Source organism: Pithys albifrons, chromosome 1 (genome assembly GCF_047495875.1).
Source record: "Pithys albifrons albifrons isolate INPA30051 chromosome 1, PitAlb_v1, whole genome shotgun sequence".
NCBI classification, from domain to species: Eukaryota; Metazoa; Chordata; class Aves; order Passeriformes; family Thamnophilidae; genus Pithys; species Pithys albifrons.
In genome coordinates, this window is record NC_092458.1 from 18,598,019 (window position 1) to 18,621,331 (window position 23,313).

At 40.5% G+C, this 23,313-nt stretch overlaps 1 protein-coding gene across 6 annotated transcripts in view; it reads left to right on the forward strand.

The window, feature by feature from the left end:
- Window positions 1–345: 345 nt before the first annotated feature.
- Window positions 346–23,313, forward strand: part of MCF2L (MCF.2 cell line derived transforming sequence like) — a 154,321-nt gene continuing 131,353 nt past the window's right edge. Inside the window, exons 1-2 of one of the 6 annotated variants that reach the window (XR_011699161.1) lie at window positions 346–385; window positions 11,061–11,259. Coding sequence is in view for 5 of the 6 variants with exons in the window: in XM_071570773.1 (XP_071426874.1) it covers window positions 11,082–11,259 (178 nt within the window). In the remaining variant the exon portion in view is untranslated. Of the gene's footprint in view, window positions 386–11,060; window positions 11,260–20,483; window positions 20,652–23,313 lie in introns of those variants that run through there. The other 5 variants (XM_071570773.1, XM_071570070.1, XM_071570159.1 and 2 more) reach the window with 5 other exon arrangements.

Here is a 23,313-nt window from a genome sequence, read left to right on the forward strand (position 1 = left end):
TCCTTTTGAGCCGCTGCGAGGAGGCGGCGGTGCCTCCCCGGCTGCTCCAGGTGCTCCAGGGAAGCGCGCCCGGCGCTCCTGGGGCGGGGACCAGCGCTCTGCTCCCTCGCCCCGCCACACAAAGGGCCTCGGGCCGCGTCTCCCGGGAGCGCACACGGGGCGGGGGATGCCGGTGCTGAGCAGAGGATCGGAGCTCTGACAAAAGGCAGCCACTCTCCACCACCCCCTCGCCCGCGGGCGGGGCCGCGACACACCTCCCGCGCGCTGCATCCCATCCCGCTCCTTCCCACCCCGCCGGGCCCGCGGGGAGGCGCTGCCCCACTCGCCCGATCGCTGCTGAGCGCTGGCGGCAGCGGCCACCTGGTCCTCCGGGCAGGGCGCCGAGGTGAGTGGAGGTGGGCGCCTCGTGGCCCGCGGGCAGCCCCGCACCGCCCCGGCCCCGGGAGCGCCCCGCTCTCCGCCGCTCGGCCCCGGGGCAGACGGCGCGGCAGCCGCGGGCGGAACGGGATGGGACGCGCCGCCGGGTCACGGGCGCCGTGTCGGGGCGGCTGCACCGCCGCTCACCGGCACTCCTCGGCGGGGGCTCGGCGGGCGCTGTTTCTCTTCCCTCCTCTCTGTTTTGCCCCGCTCAGTTTCGGCGGCGGTAGATCCGGGCTGGGGGAGGAAGCCAAACAAAGGCGAGCGCGATAACCTGCCTGAGAACGAAAGAATAAGCGCCAAACGGGGCGGTCGCTGCGGGGTGCCCTCTGCTCCCGGCGTTGTGTGGGTGGCCGGGGCTGCCCCGCCGAGCCTGCCCTGCGCTTGGGGCTGCGGGAGCAACTCCCTCAGCATCACCGAATAAGCGAAACAAAGCGGTCCCCTGGTTTGAAGATGTTTCATGTGCGGGATGTTGGTGGCGGGTGTTACCTGCAGTGGTTAATCACATGGACTGTAAAATAGAATGTTTCTGCCGCTTGTAGTGTTTATTTACCTTTTGCATTTCACTGGGGCTGCTGGAACTGGACCATTAAAATAAATTTGCCAGCTCTGTTGTCTGTAGATTTGTTGATGGTTTAGGGTTCTGGGGTGGGGGGCTTGGGTTTGTGTTTTGATTTTTGTATTATTTTTTTTAACTTCTGTTTCTTTTTGTATCTACAAAAGAAAAGATACGTAAGTGTTTGTAATGTAAAAACCAGAAAGAACTGTTTGTTCAAAGATATTTTTATCTGAAAACCTTGAAAAGGAATTTAAAACTTCAATAGGCTTGGCAATGCCTACTGTAAACCCTTCATTTCATTTTTAAAGCCGGTTTGATTTAGTGATTTCAGAATGATTGGGAATGTGAATAGTAAAAGCTCAAAAAGCAAATAAAAAAAGCCAGATTTATTTTCTAAAAGATCTCCTGTAGGTTGGCTTTTTATGACAGTCCTCAAGTGCTTTTGGAGTTTATTATTAAACATACAGCTTTTCTGGCTTGGGGAGTGGAACAGTCAAACTAATGTTCAGTAGCAGGGTTTGTGTTTATTAAATGTACTTACCCTGTGCAAGTTGGGTTAGTGTGTTGAAAAATTAAGAATACTTGTCATTTTAGTAGGAGAGGGGAGGAAAAAATTGATGTGGACCCTAATTCAAGAAGGTGCTAAAGCACTTGGCTAATAAAGGCACAGTGGTAGGTAGAGAATCAAGCATTGTTTTTGTACTTGATGTTTCATGTCATTTCTTCAGTTTTGGCCTGGCTGCTGCTACACAACCCTCTTACCCATTCTTATCCCTTTTGTAGGGATGCCTGGGTTGCATCCACATGATTTTTTTTGTTGAACTCTGTAATTTTTGTGTTTCAGATGGCTTCCAGAAGTGATATGCTTCACTGATTTTGGGCCGAACTATACAAAAGTAATTACAGAAGTTACATGGAAAGGCCTTTTTTGAATGACAAATAGGTCTGCAAAATCAGTCTTGAAAGCAGCCATCTGTGTGCACTGTTGAGACTTTGGTGGAGCTTCAAAATAGCTACCAGGTGTAATTGTCTTAAAACTTGAAATTTTGAATGCAGCGCTCCTTTCAAGATAAAAGTTGTCAGTTGCTGTTCCTAACAAAATTACTCTTTTGGGTAAATCTATAACAACTTCATTAGGAAGTATTCATTATGGTTGCTTAACAGGAAATTAAATCCCAGATAGATGGGAAGAGAACTTGTCTCTTCTTTCCAGAAGCATTTCCTTTACCTTGCACTTCTGTTCAACAAATTCTGCAGGCATAGAACATTGGCAGTGCTCTCCATCTCTGTAGACAGGCTGTTAGGGAAGGTTTCCTGAACCTTAGGAAACCTCAGCTGCACCTTTTTTCCCCACATGTGTAAAAGGCTGAATGCTGAAGCTACTGGTTTTGAGGTTTTTTTATGGGTTATTGCAAAATGCTTTTGATCTGCCACAGGCTGGGGTTTGGAGGGGGGAGGAAGAGAAGGGACATGTGGAGTAGATGTTCGGTGAGCCCTTTGAAACTGGACACCTATTATATGTTTGTCAGCAAGTTGGTGGGATGAAGTGACCCAAGTGATCTCTCAGAGACCTGTGTCCTCTAAGCTGAGCAAAGCACATACTCCTGTTTTCCGGTCACTGAACAAAGGCACTGTCCTTGGAGCTTTCGGCAGAGAAGGGTCTTAGACTTTTCAAGTTCTGATTTCAAGAGGCACTGGTAATATTATCATGCTTGTTCCCATGATAAATAAATTAAAATAAACAGAATATGCCATGTACTCACTGACCTTTAGAAAGTAGAATGCATTTTTCTTCTTTCAGCTGAATTAGTCTAGGAGTTGGGATTTGCATGCTTGGCCAGGGGCACCTCTGAGTTAAACAAATGGTATTTGTGTAGTGTCTTCACACTGATGGGCAGCGTCTTGTGTTTGTCACGGCTTTGTGCATGCAATAATAACGCATTGGTGAGCTGGGAGTTTGGGTTATCGTGAGAACAACTTGAACAAGGGGAGATTTATCAGCCCCTTGAAATAAGGGGTCAAGTACAAACCCATCTCATTCTCCACAGAGTGCTGTGTAGCATTATCACCTTTTATTGTGTTTCAGGCTTAATCTAAAAATGAAACCTAGTTTGCCATTCTCTGGGGTTTTGAGAAAAATCCTTGAAATATGTGAAATTTGAGTGGAAGCAGATACAGACTGTGAACAGTTCTAGAGAGATGTAAGCTGCTCTCCGTGCTGCTTTAGAGGACACCATATTCAGGCCAGTACCATTATTTGATTTCTCATGGATGGATGGAGAAATGAGTGGGAATGAAAACTTTGGTGTGTGTGGGCAGTATGAGGGGGCAGGAGGAGAAGTTTAGATATCTAATTCCAAAAGCTCAGTTTTTAGGTATGTAGGTGGTTTGGTGGGAGTTCTACAGACTAAGAAAATTATGCTTTTGTTAATAATGATCTCTAGGCAACTAGAAGTCTATATAATATGGTGCTTTTTCTCACATCATTGCTCTTCAGACTGCCTTTCTTTGGTTATATTCACTGACATATGGAAGATCTTGCACTTAGCATTAGACAGATTTGTACACAATGGACAGCAAGCCACTATTCAAATCCAATGCCATATTGAAGTTGAAGGCCTCTTTTTTTTCTGTGGTGGATCCAAAGAGGAAACTGCATCCATAAGGAACAGGTTTCTGAAGGACTTGAGATGCAGCTCAGGTGAAGATGCTTACAGCTGATGAGGGACGAAGTCTAACTTCTGACTTTGTCCATAACTCATGTCATTACTGCAAGAAGCTGATCCCTTACCCTCTGCTCCAACAGTCTGTGGGCAGCTTGGTGAGCACTGGGCCTGTAGCTCTGAAAAGGGAGGGAGAATTTGGCTGAGGACTTTGCAGTTATTCCTGTACTATATGCAGGGTGGTTGTAAGGGAGGCAGTTGGGAAGATTGTTAAAGTCTTAGGAACTCAGCTACCCTCTGAGTTTGATGTATGTTTACCTTTTCATTCCTTTTGTTAGATGACGTAAAATATAAGTTCCAGTCCTGAGTTAAGTAACAAAAGATAAACTTTTCCTGTCTTCCTGCCCCAAAAAAAGGAGGAAGGAAGACAGCTGAGGGTCTTCACTTAAACTTGTAAATGTTCCTCAAAATAGAAGTAGCTACCTCTAAAACAAAATGTTGAATAAATAAGAAAGCAATTATCTTACAAAACATATTTGATTTTTTTTTACTTTGAAGAGGCCTCAGTTTAGCTTTAGCTAAATAGTCAAGCAATTTCTTTGAATTTAGTATTTTCTGCATAAGTCAGTTGATGATATCTAATGCTCTGTGAAAGGCTTTTAAGATGAGATGGTTTATCTTGAAGGATTACTTAGTACTCAAGTTTAAATGTTGATCACAGTAAAGCTCAAAATGAGAAAATATTTAGTCTTTAAATTGATTTTGGTTTAAAGCATGTAAGGGTATTCTACATGCCCTAGAGAGAGAGGAGAATGGGGTTTTGTTGCTGATGATTTTTCCTCTTCATCTTTCTGAACAAAATGTGAAAGGAGTGGGGGAGGGACAAGAGTAGAAATAAAATATCTCCATAGGCAGAACTTGAGCAGTTTAATGGGCTCTCCTAAAATCCTAAAATGCTTTATTATTATTATTATTATGTGACTCATGTTTTGTGGCACTCTGTCAGTAATGTATACAAAAGTGGGACTTCCCATGATGCAAACTGAGGTTCATCCTCTATTGCCTTGGACACTCTGGAGTCAATGTGAGGGGCTGATGAGCCCCAGAGGAGGCACATCTCCTGTACACCAGTGAATGCTTTAGTCACATGGATCAAGTAGGTTCTTAACTTAGATCTCCTCAGTTTCATGTCTGATTTTGGATGGGAGGAACGTAGGCTATAATGTGTGTCTTATGTATTTTGTACTTTCCCCTTGTATGAATGACTGGCCAGTATTGGAGAGCATAAAAATTGGAAAGAATGCTGCAGAGCAGACACATGCACTTAAAGTAAGACTCTCAACAGAGCAGTATTGACAGGATTAAATACCATTCAGGGTATTTTAATACATTCTAAAAAAAGAAACGTTAATTAGTACTGTAAAGTCCAATTCTCAGATGTTCAGTCCAATTCTCCTGCAGAGACCTGCAGGATACATGGATGAGTTCTTACATCAGCAGCTGAACTCCACTATCTCTATAGATGTGGGTGTACTGAGCTTGATGAATTACTAAATTGAAGCTTTCCTGTTCAGGCCGGATATTAAGCCATTTAAGAGCACTGGAATAAAGTGTCATCGTGTAAATGGAAAATAAGGGCATGAAATCTTATTAGGTGCTAAATGAGGACCAGTTTTCCCCACACAAATACGTTTTATTTCCCAGTGACTTAAATGGAGCCATGATGAAATCATGGTAAAACACTGCCGCAATTAAATGCTAAGTGAAGTAAATCTGAAAATATCGGACAAATGTTCTTAGAAGTGAGATATATTTAAATGTTTGTGTTATACCTGGCTAGAAACAATGCCCTGCCTAAAGAACCAGGGAAATGGCTGAAGAAATTGCATCATGTGGCAGCAACAGAGATCCAGTAATAGCAAGTGGGTTCAGGGTGATGGGGACCCTGGAATTTGGGTTTAACGGCTATGGTGAAGTGGCTGCAGAATATGGATTTAAGTGTCTGAGATAATTGTGTGCTTTACGTAATCTGGTTATATTTGAAGGTAATTATTAACTACGACCTTTGCAATGTTATTCTTGATTTATAGGGGGATTTTGGATGTGAAACTGAAGTAAATTCAGTGAAGTGTGTGTGCAAAGTGATTGAAATAGAAGGACTCTTGCTTTCAAAAACTGCTCTTTCATCTGAATTTCATAAGCAATGGTTCAGAAAGCATTTGTACCTTAATTGAAGAGTAAAGTGGAGTTAAGAATTAAGGATATTAAGAATATTATTATATATTTTTTATATTGCCTATGAATGCCTTATTGGTCCCATATGTAATTGCACTTTCAAAGATAAGGTGTCATCCACTTAACATGCTGCCAGACCTTGCAAAGCACACAGTGTACCTAATTGATATCAGAATAGCCAGCAACTATTTGTAGTAAATGGAAGGATGGTGACCCCTACCCAGAGTACCCTCTGGAAATGACAGGCACCACAAGAGGACAATAGACCTTTTATATGAGCACTTGAATTCACAGTGACCTGTTGTACCTGCTGTGTTCTTGGAAACTTTCCCTCCTTCCTAACCTAAAGCACAGCCAAAGCTGTAATGTGTCTGTGCCTGGTTTTGTGCAGTGGTTCCTGCCAAGTCCCACATGTTCCTGTGTGCTTTGCACCACAACTGGGTACTGGGAACAGACTCTGCCATCTGACGAGCAATGAACCTTGCTTTTCCTTGGGTATTTCAGCAACTTTCATGTCTGCAATCTGGTTTAAAACAAACAGAAAACCCCAAATTACCAAGCAGTATTTGGTTTAGCATGCAAAACTGAGGTTTGTGAGCAGTTGTTTAGACCTGTAAGTTTCAAAGGGAGATTTCATTCTTGAGCTTTTTTCTTGGCACATCAGCCTAGTTTTTATACTGGTTAAGGGCACTAGTTTATCTTTAGATGTTTTGGAATAATAAGGAAAGCTACTTGTGTCTGCAGTATCCTTGCAGTGATCCAGATTTACCCATAAGGGATGCTTTGATTATTTGGAACTTTTTACATTAGCTCTTAAAAGAGTAAGTTGGGGTTGTTTGGGGTTTCCTCCTCCCCACCCCTACCCCTCCTTTTTTATGTTTTCTTTCCAATAGGCAATCTTGGTCAAGTCATTTTGTGAATGTCTGTGCAAGCTACCTGTCTTCATTAAAGTATGAAAAACATATATAGGGATTATGTCTCAGCCCCCTCATACTTTTTCTCCAATTTGTTTGCCCTCCAAGTCTCTACTATGTTGGCTTAAAAATTAAGTTCACATTACTGCTCTTAAAATCAAGATGATGATCAGAAAACTAGTTAAGGATTAAGGCCATAAATTAAATGTGTGTCTTTAACTGCATGTTTGGATATAATTATTTCTGCTAATCTTCAGGAATTTCCATTCCTTAAGGAAAGGCAATAAATTAAAAATTGATTCCTAGAGTAATTTGCTGACTCCTGCTTTTCACTTCCACCTTACACAGGAGCAAGGGGGGCAACTGCTGGAGGTTTCTGGGATTCTTGTGTCTTTCAGAGTAGACTTGCCCATCTCTGCTCCAATTTTTGGGGTAAAAAGTTCTGCGATGGAGAACTTTAAGGTTTTTTAAGAAGTAAAATGTATTTAATGTCTCAGGTGTTAGGGCAATCAAAGGAATTCCCCCTGCTCCCACAACTAAAAAAAAATAAAGTGCTGTGAAATGCTTTGTTCTGTGGAGCCCCAGTGCTGCTTAGGTACCTGCATGTGCCCATCGTTGCACATTGGCATGCCAGACAGTTCCAGAGGCAGATGCATTTCAAAAACTATGAACTAATTGCTACATACATTATTTACAAGGATTATGTGCATTAGTACAGCTCTAAGTGTTTGTTACTGTCTGTGTGCCAAGGAGGGTGTGTGCACTGAACCCGTTGGGTCCAGCAGCTGTAGAAGGAGGTGAGAGATTTGCTTTTGACTGCATTACTACATCCTCTGACAAATGCTGCAAAACCTACAAGTGTGGAAATAGGTAAAGGGAGAACTGAGGAAACTGGCACTATGTCAGCTAAAGAAGATGCACCTTGCTGGGATACTGGAAGAGTGTTTAATCTGGAAATCTTCCCTTCTGTTGAAGCAGTATAGTAAGTGTCAGAGAGAGTACTTCACTCTTCGTGGAGGATTTCTGGAGATGTGGGACTAGATAATGTGGGTGTCTTTTTTTGCCCATCTCTTTTGAAGCAGGTAACCCTTTTATGTTATGAAGGCTTTTTAAATTGACTTTACTTTGTTCAAATCTATAAAACTGACATCTTTAAACGTAGTATAGAGAATCACAACTTGTATCATTGTTAATAGCCACGCTCTGGAGTGATGCTTTTACTCAAGTTAATCAGCAGCTAGAAACAGAGATACTCTAGAAACACATGGATTTAGATGTTTTCAGGAAAACAGAGATTGTGCATCTCTTTCTTATCCAAAACCAATGAAATTTGCCCAGGGAGATGCACATCTCCCCTGCCTGGGCCTGGTGTTTTCCAGATAGACTTGGAAAAGCATGTCAGGTCCCTTGTGCTTGGAGGTTTGGGCCATTATTTTTATTGCCCACATGGCTTCTGTAGGAGAGCGGGAACCAACTCAGCTCTAGATGTGGTGTGATTTCCTAAAGAAATATCACTTTGCTAGTACAGTGGAAGCAAGGATAGGTGTCTTGGGAACAGTAAAGGGATGCAATCTTGGTTATGTAGGGATGGGCTGAGGAAGACCAGGGTAACACTTGTGCTGAACTTACAAGGAATGCAAAAAATAACAAGAAGGGTTTCTACAGGTAGGCCAGCCAGAAGAGGAAAGTCCGAAAGAGTGTAGCCCCACTGAAAAGCAAGGCTGGCAAACATAACAATCGATAAGGGGAGGGCTGAGGTACTCAGTCCTTCCTGGCAACCTCTCTTCTCACACATCTCGAGTAGATGGACTGCAAGATGGGGACCGGGGAAGCCAAGTCCCTCCCACAGTAGGAAAAGATCAGGCTTGTAACCAACTGAGGAACCTGAATGTATGGGACCTGAGGAGATGCATCCCAGAGTCCTTAGGGAATCGGCTGATGTTGTTCCCAAGCCACTTTCCCTGATACTTGAAGTCATGGCAATAAGTCCCAAGTGACAGGGAAAAAAGGAAACATTTTTTCTATTGTGGAAAAAAGTAGGAGGACCCTGGGAACTATCAACCCGTCAGCCTCACCTGTGCCTGGAAACACAATGGAACAGATTCTCCCAGAGACTATGCTAAGGCACATGAAAGATGGGGAGGTGATTTGGGACAGCCAGCACGACTTCACCAAGGGCAAGTCCAGCCTGACCAACACCAACCTAATGACATTCTATTATGGACTGAATACATCAGTGGACAAGGGAAGGGCTACTGATGTAATTTATCTGGACTTCTCTAAAACTTTTGATGTGGTACCCCACAACATCCTTTTCTCCAGGTTGGAGTGAGATGGATTTGGTGGATGAGGAATTGGGAGAGTAGTGGACAATGGCTCAGAGTCCTGAGTGTGGTCTGTATTGACCAGTGTTATATAATACCTTCATTAATGACACCAAGCTGAGTGGTGCAGTTGACACACCTGAAGGATGCGATGCCACCCAGAGGGACCTAGACAAGCTCAAGTAATGGGACTATCATGCAGTTTAACAAGACCAAGTGCAAGATACTACACCTGAGTCAGGGCAACTCCCAGTACTAATACATGAGCAGCCTGGCTGAGAAGGACTTGGGGGTGTTGGTGGATGAAAAGCTGGACATGAGCCAGCAATGTGGACTTGCAGTCCAGAAAGCCAGTTGTGTCCTGGGCTGCATGAAAAACAAGTGGCCAGCAGGTGGAGGGAGGTGGTTCTGCCCCTCTACTCCACTCTGCTGAGACTCCACCTGTAGTGCTGCATCCAGCTCTGCCACCCCCAACATGAGGAGGATATAAACATGTTGGAGTGAGTCCATAGGAGAGCCATGAAGATGACGAGAGGGCTGGAGCACTTTTGCTGTGAAGACAGGCTGAGACAGTTGGGGTTTGTCCAACCTGGAGAAGAGAAGGCTCCAGGGAGACCTTACAACACCTTCCAGTACCTGAAGAGAGCCTACAGGAAATCTGGAGAGGGACTCTCTACAAGGGCATGGATTGTAAGGAAGAAATAATATTTTTAAACTGAAGGAGGGTTGATTTTTAGATTAGATATAACAAAGTTTTTTTTACAATGGGGTGGTGAGACACAAGCAGGTTGCCTAGAGAGGTGGTGGATGCCCCATCCCTGGAAACAGTCACAGACAGGTTGGACAGGGCTCTGAGAAACCTGAGTTGAAGGTGTCCCTACTCATGGCAGGAGCATTGGACTAGGTGACTTGTAAAAGGTCCCTTCCAGCCCAAAGTATTTAATGATTCTACTTTGCAAAGTTCCCAAATACCCTTTATCAGCTTCTAAGTATTTGGAAAGATCAAGCTATTTCCTCACACAGAAGAAATCTTTTACCATTAATGATGATTTTAGTTGCAATTTCAAGAAGGTGATTTTGGTTTATGTTAAAAAACACCAAACAAAACCCCCCATAGTGCTGTCACATAACCTGAGAGGCCTGCAGGTGTTTAAGAACATGCTCACTCTCTTACTTATAAGCACATATAATCATCCTGCTTATTAACTCTTTCTAGGCAAAGGAAATTGTTGCCCCTGCCTTCTGCTCAGGAAGAGGGCAGTCCCAAAGGACTTGGTTGCTGTGTCAGAAACCAAATCTTCTGTTTCTCCCATGTTTCAGGTGTCAAGGTTTCCTTCAATTGATCTGTTCATGAAAATTTTGAACTGGAATTTCAGCTCCCCATATAATGGCACTCATATTATCATGTTCTTTTTTAAATTATTATTACTTTATTCTCTTACTATTTCACTTTTTGACAGTCAGTGTTCTGGAGTGTTCTTTCACCTAGCTAAAACTGAATTTTGGAAGGTGCTTTTAAGATAAATATAGACTTGTTCTGCTGAAAATACAGAGTGATAATGATAGTTTTTGCCCTTATGCAGTTGCTATTAAGATCATATGTAATTTGATACTTGTATATAGGTTTGTTTGGTTGTTTGTTTTGGGGGTTTTTTGGGGGATGTGTTAGTTTTTTGTTGTTGTTGTTTTGCTTTGGTTTTAATTAGCTGCCTAACCTGTGATATAAGCATTTTTAGAACCTACAGGAAACTTGCAATTTTTACTGTGAGTACTATACCATGGATGGCTATTGTGTAAAATGCATATTTTTCTCCAAATAAAACCAAAGATGTGATAATCTGTATGTAACTGTCAGTCTTAACATTATTTGAGCTTTTTCTTTCATGTGGCTAGTTCTTTTACCTTATATTTTGCAGAAAATTATTTTTTCTCTGTTTTTAAATTCCAGAAATCAGCTTACAGAATTTTCATGTCTGACTACTGGTATCGAACCCTGATCCTGTGCAAAGAAACTGGAAGCTGCAATTGTTTTGCAACAGCCAGCCAGACTAATGAAGAGAAGGAAGAAGATACAGACCATCAGGTTGTGGTGTCAGACACCATACAACTTGTGCAAGATAAGAAGGAGGGTCCAGAAAGCACAGCAGGTGAGAAAAATATAGTATATTTTGAAATTGTTCATCTGGCTAGAAAATTGTATTTAGAAGAGGACTGATGACTTCAAGAATTTAGCAATAGCGTCACTGGCAATCAGAGTAGGGCAGTGAGCCCTAGTAAAGGAATAGCTGAGTATTATTCACTTGGAGGAGGCTGATGTCACCACAAAAAACCCCTTTAGTAGCAGCCAGTGAAGAGTGAAGAACTGTACTCAGGAGGACTGATGTTTCTTACAAGAAATTAAAATAATTCCATAAATTAATTGTTTAGCAAAAAATAGATATCCCAGAGAAACCTGACCTATCTTCCTACAGTTTTAAAATCATTGTTTTGAGAAAACACTGAGAAAGTACAAAATACCTCTGTACCACATCATATTGCTATTGTTGCTGTGGTCCATAAGGAGAAAACTGTAGTGACTGCTAGTTTATAGTTACTGGGATTAAGAATAAATTTGTTTTACTGTATCATCTGATCTTATACTTACCCATGCACGAGGCCATTGCATTCATATAGAACTATGTAACCTTTGCCTCAGTACTAGTGCAGATGGGCATTAATTTCATAATTTGATTAGCAGTGGCATCTAATGGCATTTGGTATTTATTAACACATCTTCATTTCATTTTGTAAATTTGTTTTTATAAAGCCTCATAAGTCATTACAAAATACCTACACATATTAATGCAAACCTGGCTAAGCTGGAAAGATGATCCAAAACCGGAAAGCTGAAATTCAATAAAATGCAGTTTTGCATTTAATATACAATTAGAAGGCAGGATATGCCTCCTTTCTCTTAAGAGAAAAAAGGCTTGACTGCTGAATTGCAAGTCATTAATTGAAACTAAAAAGCACCTGATGATAGGCATTATCCCTGGAAACATTGGGATGTAGTTTAAAAAAAAAAGTGTGTTTGTTTTCTTTTGACTTGAAAAAGACAACAGTGCGTGGACTGGGAAAGGAGCTTTTGGAGTACTAGGCAGAGAGTACATGAGACTCTTAGTTAGGGATAATTTTCTGCTAGAGTTAAAAAACTTCAAATGAAGTATGAAAGCTCTTCCTGTGCCATAATTAATACCAGTTTTGCTAGTATTGAGGATTGAATGAATCCTTGTGGCCATTTTACTGGGTTTTGATTTTTAGCAAATTACTGCTCTTAATTGATGCGATCTGCTTGTTAATATTTTCTGACTTTATCAAGGGACTTCTAAAATGAATCTGCTCTGACAAGAACTACAGTGGCATAACATAGTGAACATTTAAAATGGGTCATTTGTTTGTTGGGTATATGGTGCAATGAGCAGTTGTTGTCCTCTAGGTTTAATGCTTACTGAAATATTCCTTTCAGGAAAAAAAGCAAATATTTCTTGTGGTTGGTAGAGAGAACCATAGTCCCTTGTTCTGTGAAGCTAAGCCTTATAGTCTTCTGGTGGGAAAAGGCAGAAAGAGAAATGCTGCTGTGGAAGATAAACTCCGACAATGTTGGAGTCTTTTCCCTTCTCTGTTTTTCACTTCTGAAAGCAAATTTGGGAGTTCTTAGTTTCTCATGAAGACTGATAATACTGTATGATGGAGAGCATCTTGCTGCTCTTCATTAAACCATATGTTGCTGTTGCTGAAGTTTTAATTCTCTCCTCCTCTCCAGGAACTCATTTGCTGTGCTATTGATACTATATTAACAGCAATAGTTTTACTGCAGTGTCTTTCTAGAAGTTATAATTAAGATCAGGTCTTTATTGTGTCTGTAAGTTTGCACACAGAGAGAACATATTGCATCTTGAAAGCTTTAAAAGTCTAGCTTGAAACCTAGAGATGAAGCAGCATGCAAAATTTGGCTTGAGGCAGAGCACAACTGAGATGGAAGCATGATAATGTAAGATCAACTTGTGTGTTCTTTTGCCTCCTTTCAAATTGTGTGATACATTCTTCCCCCTCATCTTCAGCAGAGGCTGAAAAATGGAAAGATCCTAGGGAAAGGATGGAGGCATGAAAGTCACAAGTATTTAAAAATAATTAAAAAGAAATAAAAATCCAGTATCACTATAATTTCTTAGTACTAGCTAAAATCTACCTGTCTGGCATTGGATTTCAGGAGTGCCACGCTTGGAGGCCTATTTACCTAACAACAATTTTTGTTGTTTTTAAATGGAGCTTTTCCACTCTAGAGATCTCCCTTTCAACTGGTTGCCCTTTTTTCTTTGTTTGTTTATTTTCCCTGTTCAGGTCTGCTTGGAATATAATCTGTTCATACAGAGTTTCTTAGCCTTCTGTCAGGATGCAGTGGGGAACCAGAGGAAACCTTTTGTGGCATCAAGATTTAGTAGTGTTGTCTTGGAAACTGTGATTGCTCAAGTAGGAGCCATGAGGGTGCTATAGTCAAAGTGTTTACAAAAGTAAGGACTATCATGACTCTGTCCAGGTTTTGAGGAATCCAAGAATACAGGGTAAAACTGATTGAAGTCTCCTTGGTCCAAACTTAACATAACTTACTTCATGAGTAGGAAAACAGTTTTTCAAACAATTTAAAATTATATAATATGTGTCTTTTTACCATTTTACCTGATTTTTAGCTTTTTTGGAGAAGAAATTACAAGGTAACTGAGAACACAGCTAAGTGACTGTGATGTGCCAATTCTAACAGTTGCAACAGTGCTGCAAAACACACTATTAGCTCTTGTAGTCACAAGCACTTGAGATGCTCATCTGTTACATTCACGTGCTCTTGGAGAGAAATATGCATGGTATCATCTCCAAATGTTAAATTGCATTGTTTTCCATACATGAATACATTTTTAGATACTGCTCAGTGGCTTTACTCTGACAGGTTTGACTGAATTCTGTATGTGCTCTAACATCACTAGAACAGTATGGTAAAGTTACATTATCAAGACCACTGATGACTCATCACCTGCATCAGGGGAAAAAAACAACATGTCAGTTAAACACCTGTATATCCTGGTAACTCCAGTTATGCTCTGAACCCATAGTATAACTTCAATTATAATTATTAGCCTCTTGCTTCCACTAGTCACAACTGCATAAATATCAGTAGTAATGTACAATAGAAACATTGTAGATATTCATTTTTATAACAATTATACTAGGGACGGTCCCATGGTGTAAAGGAGAGCACTCCGGAATCCGAATCCCAAGGACCTGAGTTCTAGTCTCAGTGGGGACCGTCCCCTGGCAGTTCAATGCCTCCCTGCCATCCCATCCCGTCACATCTCGGATGCTCAGCAGGGTCAGTCCTGGTTAGTACCGGGTGCTGTGACAGTCCCGAGGACTTCACTGTCACTGTCCAAGCTCGTTCGGCCGTGGCAAATGGACCTCAGGATTTAAACAGCGGGGCCAGTTCTGCGCACGCTGTGCCTCACCTAAAAAATCCACTGTGCAGGCTGGAAGTGCACACCCACGTGGGGAGAGCCCTTCCCAAATCTTCACTTGTGAAGTTTGGCCATACATACATATATAATTATACTGTTTCAAATTAAGTGACTTTTCAGAAGAACAGCATGCTGTTTGAATAGATGCTGTTTGGATCCAGTGCTTTCTATTAATCAAGTTCTACAAAGACAACCTTTTAAAAATCTTAATTAAAAAATAAAAACCCTAAAATTAGTCTGATTTTATTGGTAGCTAAAAGAGTGCCATTGCATAAATGAAGGATTTCTCCCCCAAAATGCAATACATTTGAAAAGTTCCTTGATTTTTGGAGCTGTTTCATATTCTCCAAGAAGATGTATCATATTCAATATCTCACTACAATTTCAATTTTAATTGGCAAAGCTGTGTATATTATGGCATACTTCAAGTAATAACCTTGATGAAAAGCTTTTATTCAAGGGATAAATTTTAAACTAGATATAGACAACTTATATACTAGATCTACAAGTATATACCAGATAAAGATATACTAGATATGTAGATAACTTATATACTAGATATCAAAATGAGCTATGGAGAGGTATTTTGGTAAGGTCAGCAGTAAAATTCACAGTGTGTGTGTGTATATATATGTATGTGTGTGTGTGTGTGTGTGTGTAATTTGGTACCACACTTGATGCATTTTCAGTTCAGCTAGCAGGTATATGTGAAAAATGAGGCTATGAATATCACCCCAAGTCTTTTGGGTGAGGTTGTTGGCATACTCAAACCCACTCAATTAAAATGTCAAGTTAGAACCAAAATTTGTGAGGCAGTTGGGGACTTCTTCATTAGAATATCCATATGCCACTACGACATGGCTGCTTCTTTCATGGGAGTGACTGATTAACAGAGGTACATCTTCTGTGGAATGAATATGGCATTATGTACTTCTCAGCCTGTCCGTGCAGGTACTAAATAGCCCATGACCTTTCTTACCTTTAAATACAATCCAACTAGGGCAGGAGTCCCTAAGCTATAATGCACAAGCCACTTAGTGATGCACAGTCCAGCACGTAGCTGGGAACTATTGTTGTCCCAGGTGGCATCTGTCACAATGCTCAAGGGGGGGTGAACTCAGGATTTATCTTTTGTTTTATGAGCATAGTTCTGGGATCACCATAACTGTTGGCAGAGAAAAGTACTTGTTTTGCTGTATGCTTCTCTTTGTCCGCTTGGTGACAGTGGGTTGTCCCTAAAAGACTAGATGTGTTTTACTGTGAAGCTTTTAAGTATATTTCTGTGGAGCTTCTGTTTGGTGCTGGTAGTTTGATTGATGTGAGTGCATGTCCAAGTAAGATACAGCAGATATGTGTGCACAGTTAGCATTTCCCAATGTTCAAGGCTATTTGCTTACAATGGAACTCAATTTTACTAATAAAATGTCTTTACAAGCATGGCTTTTTACTGGCTGCTGTAGGACTGGTACCAGTCCCAGCACGTGTTTGCAATCCAGTGTTTTTATGTGTTAGTTAAAGGATCTGCTTTTTATTAAAACTGAGTTTCTACTGAAGGAATTTGGCAAATTCTTATGAGCTTAACTCCTTGAAATGAGATAGGTTTAAAGCTAATTGGAATAATCTATCTAACAACATGGAAAAGAGAACCTTTGCATGGTAAACCTCCTGTATTGTGTTGCTGCTTTGAGTAACAGAGCAGTGAAATCTAGTCTGATTAAAATCAGTAGGAGCCTTGTCAGGATTTTCGTCTTAAGACTTCTAAGCTGTACAGGTTAACCAGCTGCTTCAATGAAATTAATATTAGACATCTTACTCTAATTCCTTATTTCCTGGGAATTACAGCAAATATGGAATATATAAAAATAACTTCTTTTTCAGGTAGTAACATTCAGCTAAAGAAGTTAGAGCAGAAAAGCTCTGTTAGCGTAAAAAGGCATTGCCAGCTTAAAATGACCAATGGAGAGGTATTTGGATAATGTCAGCAGTAAAATTCAGAGTGTGTGTGTGTATGGGTCTGTAATTTGGTGCCACACTTGAATTTTCAGTTCAGTTGCTGCTTGCTGAAAAGAGTATTTCCAGGAAACCCTCCTGCCTGAAATTGCTCTTAGCCTTTATTACAGGCATGAAAGCACTTTTAATTTTTTCTTTGAAGTTCAAAAGATTTTAGAGAGATGTTCCAAGTAACATGTGCTACAATGCCTTAACATCACAACTTTTAATGGGTATTGGAAATACCTTTGCTGCATTGTTACACTTCCTTCTACCTTTTCCCTGTTTTCTGTTATAATGAGCAGCCCAGCCACAGCATTTGTTATTTTTCCCTTTCTATTTTCCCATTTCCAAGAGTGCTTTGCTTTTCAGAAGGATTTTGACTGGGATTCCTTGTTGGCTGGAGATCGCATGAATGTAAGAGGTATAGCTGGAGCTCTGCCTTCATTTTGCTGCCTGTTCTGTGCTGGGAGAGCTCCTTGCCAAGGGAGAGGCAAACAGCAACAACCTGTACAAAGAAGCAAGGACTTTTTAAGATTAAGTTACAGGGACACTTTACCTGCTTTGTTCTGCATGGTGTGTAGAACACTTTCATGGTAAGATGTGATGAATCTAAACTGAAATTTGGAGTTTCCTCAAATAGTGGCATTTTTATGCGACAAAGGGAGATATGAAATTATTCTCTAGGAAAATACAGCAAGTGAAGTAAACACAACTTCCTTGGATTTATATATTTTAATATTATGTAGTTATATATGCAGTTTGATTATAATCTAGGGGTGGTCCCATGGTGTAAAGGAGAGCACTCCAGACTGAATCCCAAGGACCTGAGTTCAAGTCTCAGTGGGGACCATCCCCTGGCAGTTCAATGCCTCCCTGCCATCCCATCCCATCACATCTCAGATGCCAAACAGGGTCAGTCCTGGTTAGTACCGGGTGCTGTGACAGTCCCGAGGACTTCACTGTCACTCTCCAAGCTCTCTTGGCTGTGGCAGATGGACTTAGGACTTAAACGGTGGGGCCAGTTCTGCACACCCTGTGCCTCACCTAAAGAATCCACTGTGCAGCCTGGAAGGGCACACCCACATGGAGAGAGCCCTTCCCAAATCTTCATTCACGAAGTCTGGCCATATATGTATATGTTTATAATCTATTTGAAATACATAGCCATTTAACCAGAAGAGAAAGCAATAACAATTTATTGTGAAAATTCATAGCTTTTCTGATGCATCTGAATGTAACAAATCTGTCTCTTTTGATGTAAATCACACATTGTTTTTTGGAATTCTCAGTGCAGGATGAAACATTAGATAGTTGCAGAAACTAAAACAGGAAAGCTTTGTCAATTCTGTTTAGTCTCTGACATGAGTGCCTTTGTGCTTTTGGTGCCTCAGGTGGCTCCAAAGAAATTGGAAAAGTGCCTAAGCAGCAGTGTAATTAAAATTCAGGAGAGGTTACATGTCTAACCTGTTTGGGCATTCTGTAAATCCCATTTTCCTGCATCTGTAGGCAGAGGATGTCTTTGTAAATCTGCCTGATTATAATACCTAAACAGGGGAAAAATAAACTCTTTATTAGAAATTGGCTTATTCTTCTGTAAGGGCAGGGTGCTTGCTGGATTTGGCATGTGCTCCTTAGACCACAAAGAGGAGAAGTTGCCAATGTAAATGTTAGGTCTTGCATAGGTGCAGTAGAAACCATCAGAGTGACAGGGTTTCTCATGCTGCCTTAACGTCATTTCGGCATCATCTACATATCTGTAGGGTAAAACTCGGTAGGGTTAGGCAGACTCACTGGCTTCCTACCGGACCGTTTGTGCTGGACTGTTTGTCATGGTAATGAATTGCTTTGCCTCAGTTCCAGCCAATACCAGATTCGGTGTTGGGTTCAGTGATTGCCTCTGGCACTGAGGAATTACTCAGGCCTGTTTCATGCAAATGTACAGATTTGCTGGGTTTAATTAAATGCACTCTCAGTGTTTAGAAAGTCAGTCACTGCACAGGAGGAGGGTATTTTGGTAACATAAATAATGGAAAATAATGAAATAAAATATTAAGGGTTTTTTTTCAACTCTAGTTTTGCTTTTTACTATGGTTGCAAGTATTTATTTCCACAAGGAAGGTGCTTAGGAATCTTTCCACCCCTGAAAACACAGCTATCTGGCAATTCCTTTGTTATTTTCAGGTACAAGCTGAAGACTGGACACACAGATACAGCTGGGTTTCTTGTATGTTGAAAATACTGCTAGTTTAGAGTTGACTAGAATTGGTTAAATGGCCAGCTGTCAAAGGAAGAATCTCTTCCTTCAGCTATAAATATTGTATTTGTTTTAATTCCTAGAGGCTGAAGAGAGTTAATTTAATTTGTACATGCAATTTAAGTTGCTTAGTGATAAGTTTTATTTTCTCAGCTCAGCTTATCAGATCTGCTTAAGCCTATTTGTTGATCACAGAATACATAAGAAAAATTGTGGTTCTTTAAAATTATTTATTGCACATAATTAGATTATTGCTTATAGTCTTAAAATGTCATCTAAACTAATTATTGAACAGACTAATATGTTTTCCATTGACCATTCCTGGACAAGTCTTTATACAGAGAAGAGGGAAGTAAATTTGTTATTGCATATGGAGTCTGCCAGTTAAAACTTTCCACTGTCAGATTTGTGAGACCTGGTTTACCAACACCTAAGGAAAGGTGCTTTTGCTGATGACTAAGTGTGTGGAGAAAGGAGGGAAAGGCTGTGAGGTATTCCTGTCACACCTGTCATTTCCATCCAAGAATCATCTTGGGGAAAAACAGCTACACTGAAAATGATGGATTTAATGGAAAATAAGCCACCTGGGATTAACTGCTGCCAAGGAAACACGCCCAAAAGGTGAGGATTTTACAGAAACCACATCAGTGTTGCTTCTGCCAAGGTTGCTTAGAGCTACAGAGCAGGTCCTTGAAAACCAGGCAGTCTTGCATGCTACTATGCCTGGCCCTTTAAACTCTTCTAAGAAATTGAATCTTGCCCTTCCATGCCCAGTAGATGTTGCTGTTGAATCAATAACACTCAAAGAGGACAAGTGGAAAAAAGCTTTCAGAGCTCAGAAAATATGGTAAATATTCTGGTATGTTATGAGAAAAGGGGCTAATTTAAAAAAAATGCAGTGTCCATATTTTAATTTATACATATCGCCTTGATAACCTGTTGCATAAATGAGAAGTAAACATTGTAGGCATAACTGAGTTACAGGTTTAATGTCGTCTGGAAGAACTGCACTGAAAGTGAATTTTCTACCTTACATCTCCATTATGGTTTTTATTAAATATTTGTATTTTATACTCTCATTCTGAGAAGCATGAATCATATCAGTCATGGTACAATTTTGTAAAGCTATGCCATATGTTCAGAATAGGCATTCCTGCCCCTTCAAGTCTTTGTTGTTTCTTTGAAGCTGGGGCCTTGCCAAGCTGTTGGAGCACTATTTAGGATGAAAACTCACGATGTGAGATGGATTTTGCACACTTATTGAAGGAGACAAAGCAGGCGGGGAGGTCACTTTTGAAGGGTAAAGAGGAAAACATTTAATGATACTGTTAACTGCTTGGTAAGGTCGTGTAGAGCAAGCTTGTGTAGAGCAAGCTTTTTAAAATTATTTTTAATGCAGTCTGGTCTTCTAACAGAGTTTGGGAAATAGTTTGTTACTGATACAAAAACCCCCCTGTGAATAAAATACTGACTAGACAAGTAATCTCACTGCTGAATTTGCATTCCCTGGTATATGGGAAAACACCTGCAGCTGCTGGTTTCCTTGGTAACAAGTTCACTGCAAAAGCCAAATGCACTGCTCTGAGCCTCTCAATTTTACTGTGTTTGAGAAGAGTTTAACATGCACGCTTGGACTTTTTGACTACGTTTGTTTCTCAAATGCTGTGTCATTTATGCTGTTCTCACATAAAATGCCTGATTGAAGGAGATGTGCAACATGCTACGGATTTTGGACAGAACAACAAAAAAGGTTGGTATTTACAAGCCTAAACATGGACTCTCCATGTGTGTGTAAATATTTGCTTACAGCATCTAGTTTTCTGAACACTTACTTTTAATGTTGTGCCTGTTAAAGCTCAATGCTGGTGTTTGTACATTATTGCACTCTTAGCTGGTTTTTGGAGCTGCTAAAAGGAATTGTTGGTACATTTGCTCTATAATAGAATTTTGGCAGGACATTGTTTTATTTGTATTTTGTGTAAGTAATTCAATATGGGATACATGTATCTGTTCTCATAGATGAGTATTTTTGCTCTGAGCGTGAGAGGACTGTGATTTCATATATAATGTTAGAAGATTTTAGTGATGCTTATGAGTAGCTTCAACTGTTCCAGCCAAAAATAAATCTATGCAACAGCGTGGTTGTGTAATTATATCAGAAAGAATTAATTTAAAACTTACTTGTGTTATTGAACTTAAGAAAGAGGAACTCTGTAAAGCAAGTATTGGTTTGCAGCAGGTACATTTAGCACAGCTTCATGCATGTATGTTGGTCACAAAGTACACGAGGTAGAAGTCACATTTGTGACTGTCTTTCTGTTCATAAAAGGGTTTCTCATATATATTGGAAAAATACAGTACTGAGAAGACTAGGCTGTATGGAAAAACACAATGCATGTTGACAAAACATTGTCTGTAGCTTGTGAAATATTATAGACATCTGGCAGTGATTCTATATGAGGATTTCTTCCTAAAATAGGTTTTAAGATGTTTCATAAACTCCTTTGCCTTTCTAAAAGGAGACAGCTGTTCACATGAAATTATATCAGTTTACTCACTACGCCTTTGTATTTGTTTTTTTAAACCACCTTTGAACCTGAGACCTTGCTGTGTTCCCCCTACAGATAATGTTGTCGGTCTTTGCTGAGGTACCTCTTTTTGAAGAGTTCTTTCTCTAGAAAAGAGCTGAAGGGAAGTTTTCATGGACTTTCTTTTATTACTGTTTGCTTTGGGTACTCTAAGTTAGTAATTTTGCATTAGAATGGTCTATGTGCTCTGTGTACAAACTGAGCCTATTTGGAGATTGAGGAGGTGGGCTGAGCAGGCAGATACTGTCTTTTCCATAAGAGACTACTCTTTACTTTTAAATACTTTCCTGCAAATATCAGAAGGAAAGGGAGAGAATTAGAATGAAAGAACATGAATAACTGCAACCTGTTTTTATCTTCCAAACCCTATCCTACCTGTCCTTGTTGCTTTATGCTTTTAAAAACCTAGACAACATCAACATTTTTTCTATTGTAAAGCAAATAATTCAGTTTCTTGAACACCATGCTGCCTCATTCCATGAAAGCAATTAAATTGTAGTTAAACAATTTAATAACTACTTCTGGTTTTTGAAAACTCTTTGCTTGCAGCCCACTGCACCACTGCTAATTACTTACAAGACATCCCATTTGCACATACATGTGACAGTGAAGAGATATGTGATATTTAGAAAGAAGAAGTAGGATAACAGTTTTCACATGTAACTTTGTTTTACAGAAAGGTTTTGTATACTTGAAGAATCTCTTGCTTCTGTTTTTGATAACATTATTTCAAACATTTCCTAGGTTGTTTACTGTTTGCTTTTCTTTGACTTTACTCCATAGCGTCTTCCAGCCCAAGTTACTTAATGATTTTGCTTTGTAGCAGGGGATCTAAGCAACGGTGGATTCAACCATACTAATAACCACAGATGCAAAAGTGACTCTTTCCTTATTGCCTGTCTTGTTTTGCTCTAAAGGGTTGTTTGAGATCTTGAAGGAAGCAAAGGGCTCTTGGGGGAGTGCTAACACAGATCAGTCTGCAGGGGTCAAAGAGACTTCCATTCATGTATGTTAGTGGGCTATAGCTAAAGCTTCAAGTGAGGCCTTCCAGTGTATCCTCAAGACTCCTCTATATGCTGCCCTTTGGAATTGTGCTTTTAAATTAGATTTCATAACACTAATCTCTCCATTTTCCCTATTGCTTGTCTGTGCTCTGCTGATGCAGTGACAGTGTTCAACCCTGAACATGTTTTTCCTCTTGGGTACACGAGTGGGGATGGAGAAGAGGATCAAAGCATTCTTCTTTGGAGATCCAGACATTGCCATGAAGTATTCAGGAACATGATTGGAGACTGGTCCATTATTCATCTGCTCCCATGTGATACCATAATTCCTTCTTTCCTTGGAGTTCTTTCCAGGCATCTATATCCTGACAATAATCATGCCAGAAGCATTATATGCAATGGCAAGTATATGAGCAGGTACAATGAAATACTGTGAGATGATGTAGGTTTTGTCTGAACATTAATGTATTTTTCCTTTACTGGCTTGGAAATTTTTGTGTATTTCTGAATTTTTTATCAAGGTATAATTTTTTTCAGTGTTATCTGATGAACTGAACCAAAACTGGCCTTTAGATGTGCCTTTCAATCAGCACATCCAGGTTGTACCAAGTTGTGTTTCAGCAGGCATTCAGACACTGAGCTTTTGACAGAGCTCTGTGCTGCAGTTCAATCTTGATGTCGTAGTTGCATCTGATGAGTAAACACAGAGGGGTAAGTGGCAGAAGTGCAGGACAGGACAGCACTGATGTTTTAAGACTCTGGGAAGGAGCTGGCAGCAGAAGGAGTGAGTAGTTGTCAGCCTATTGAAACTGGTCTTGTA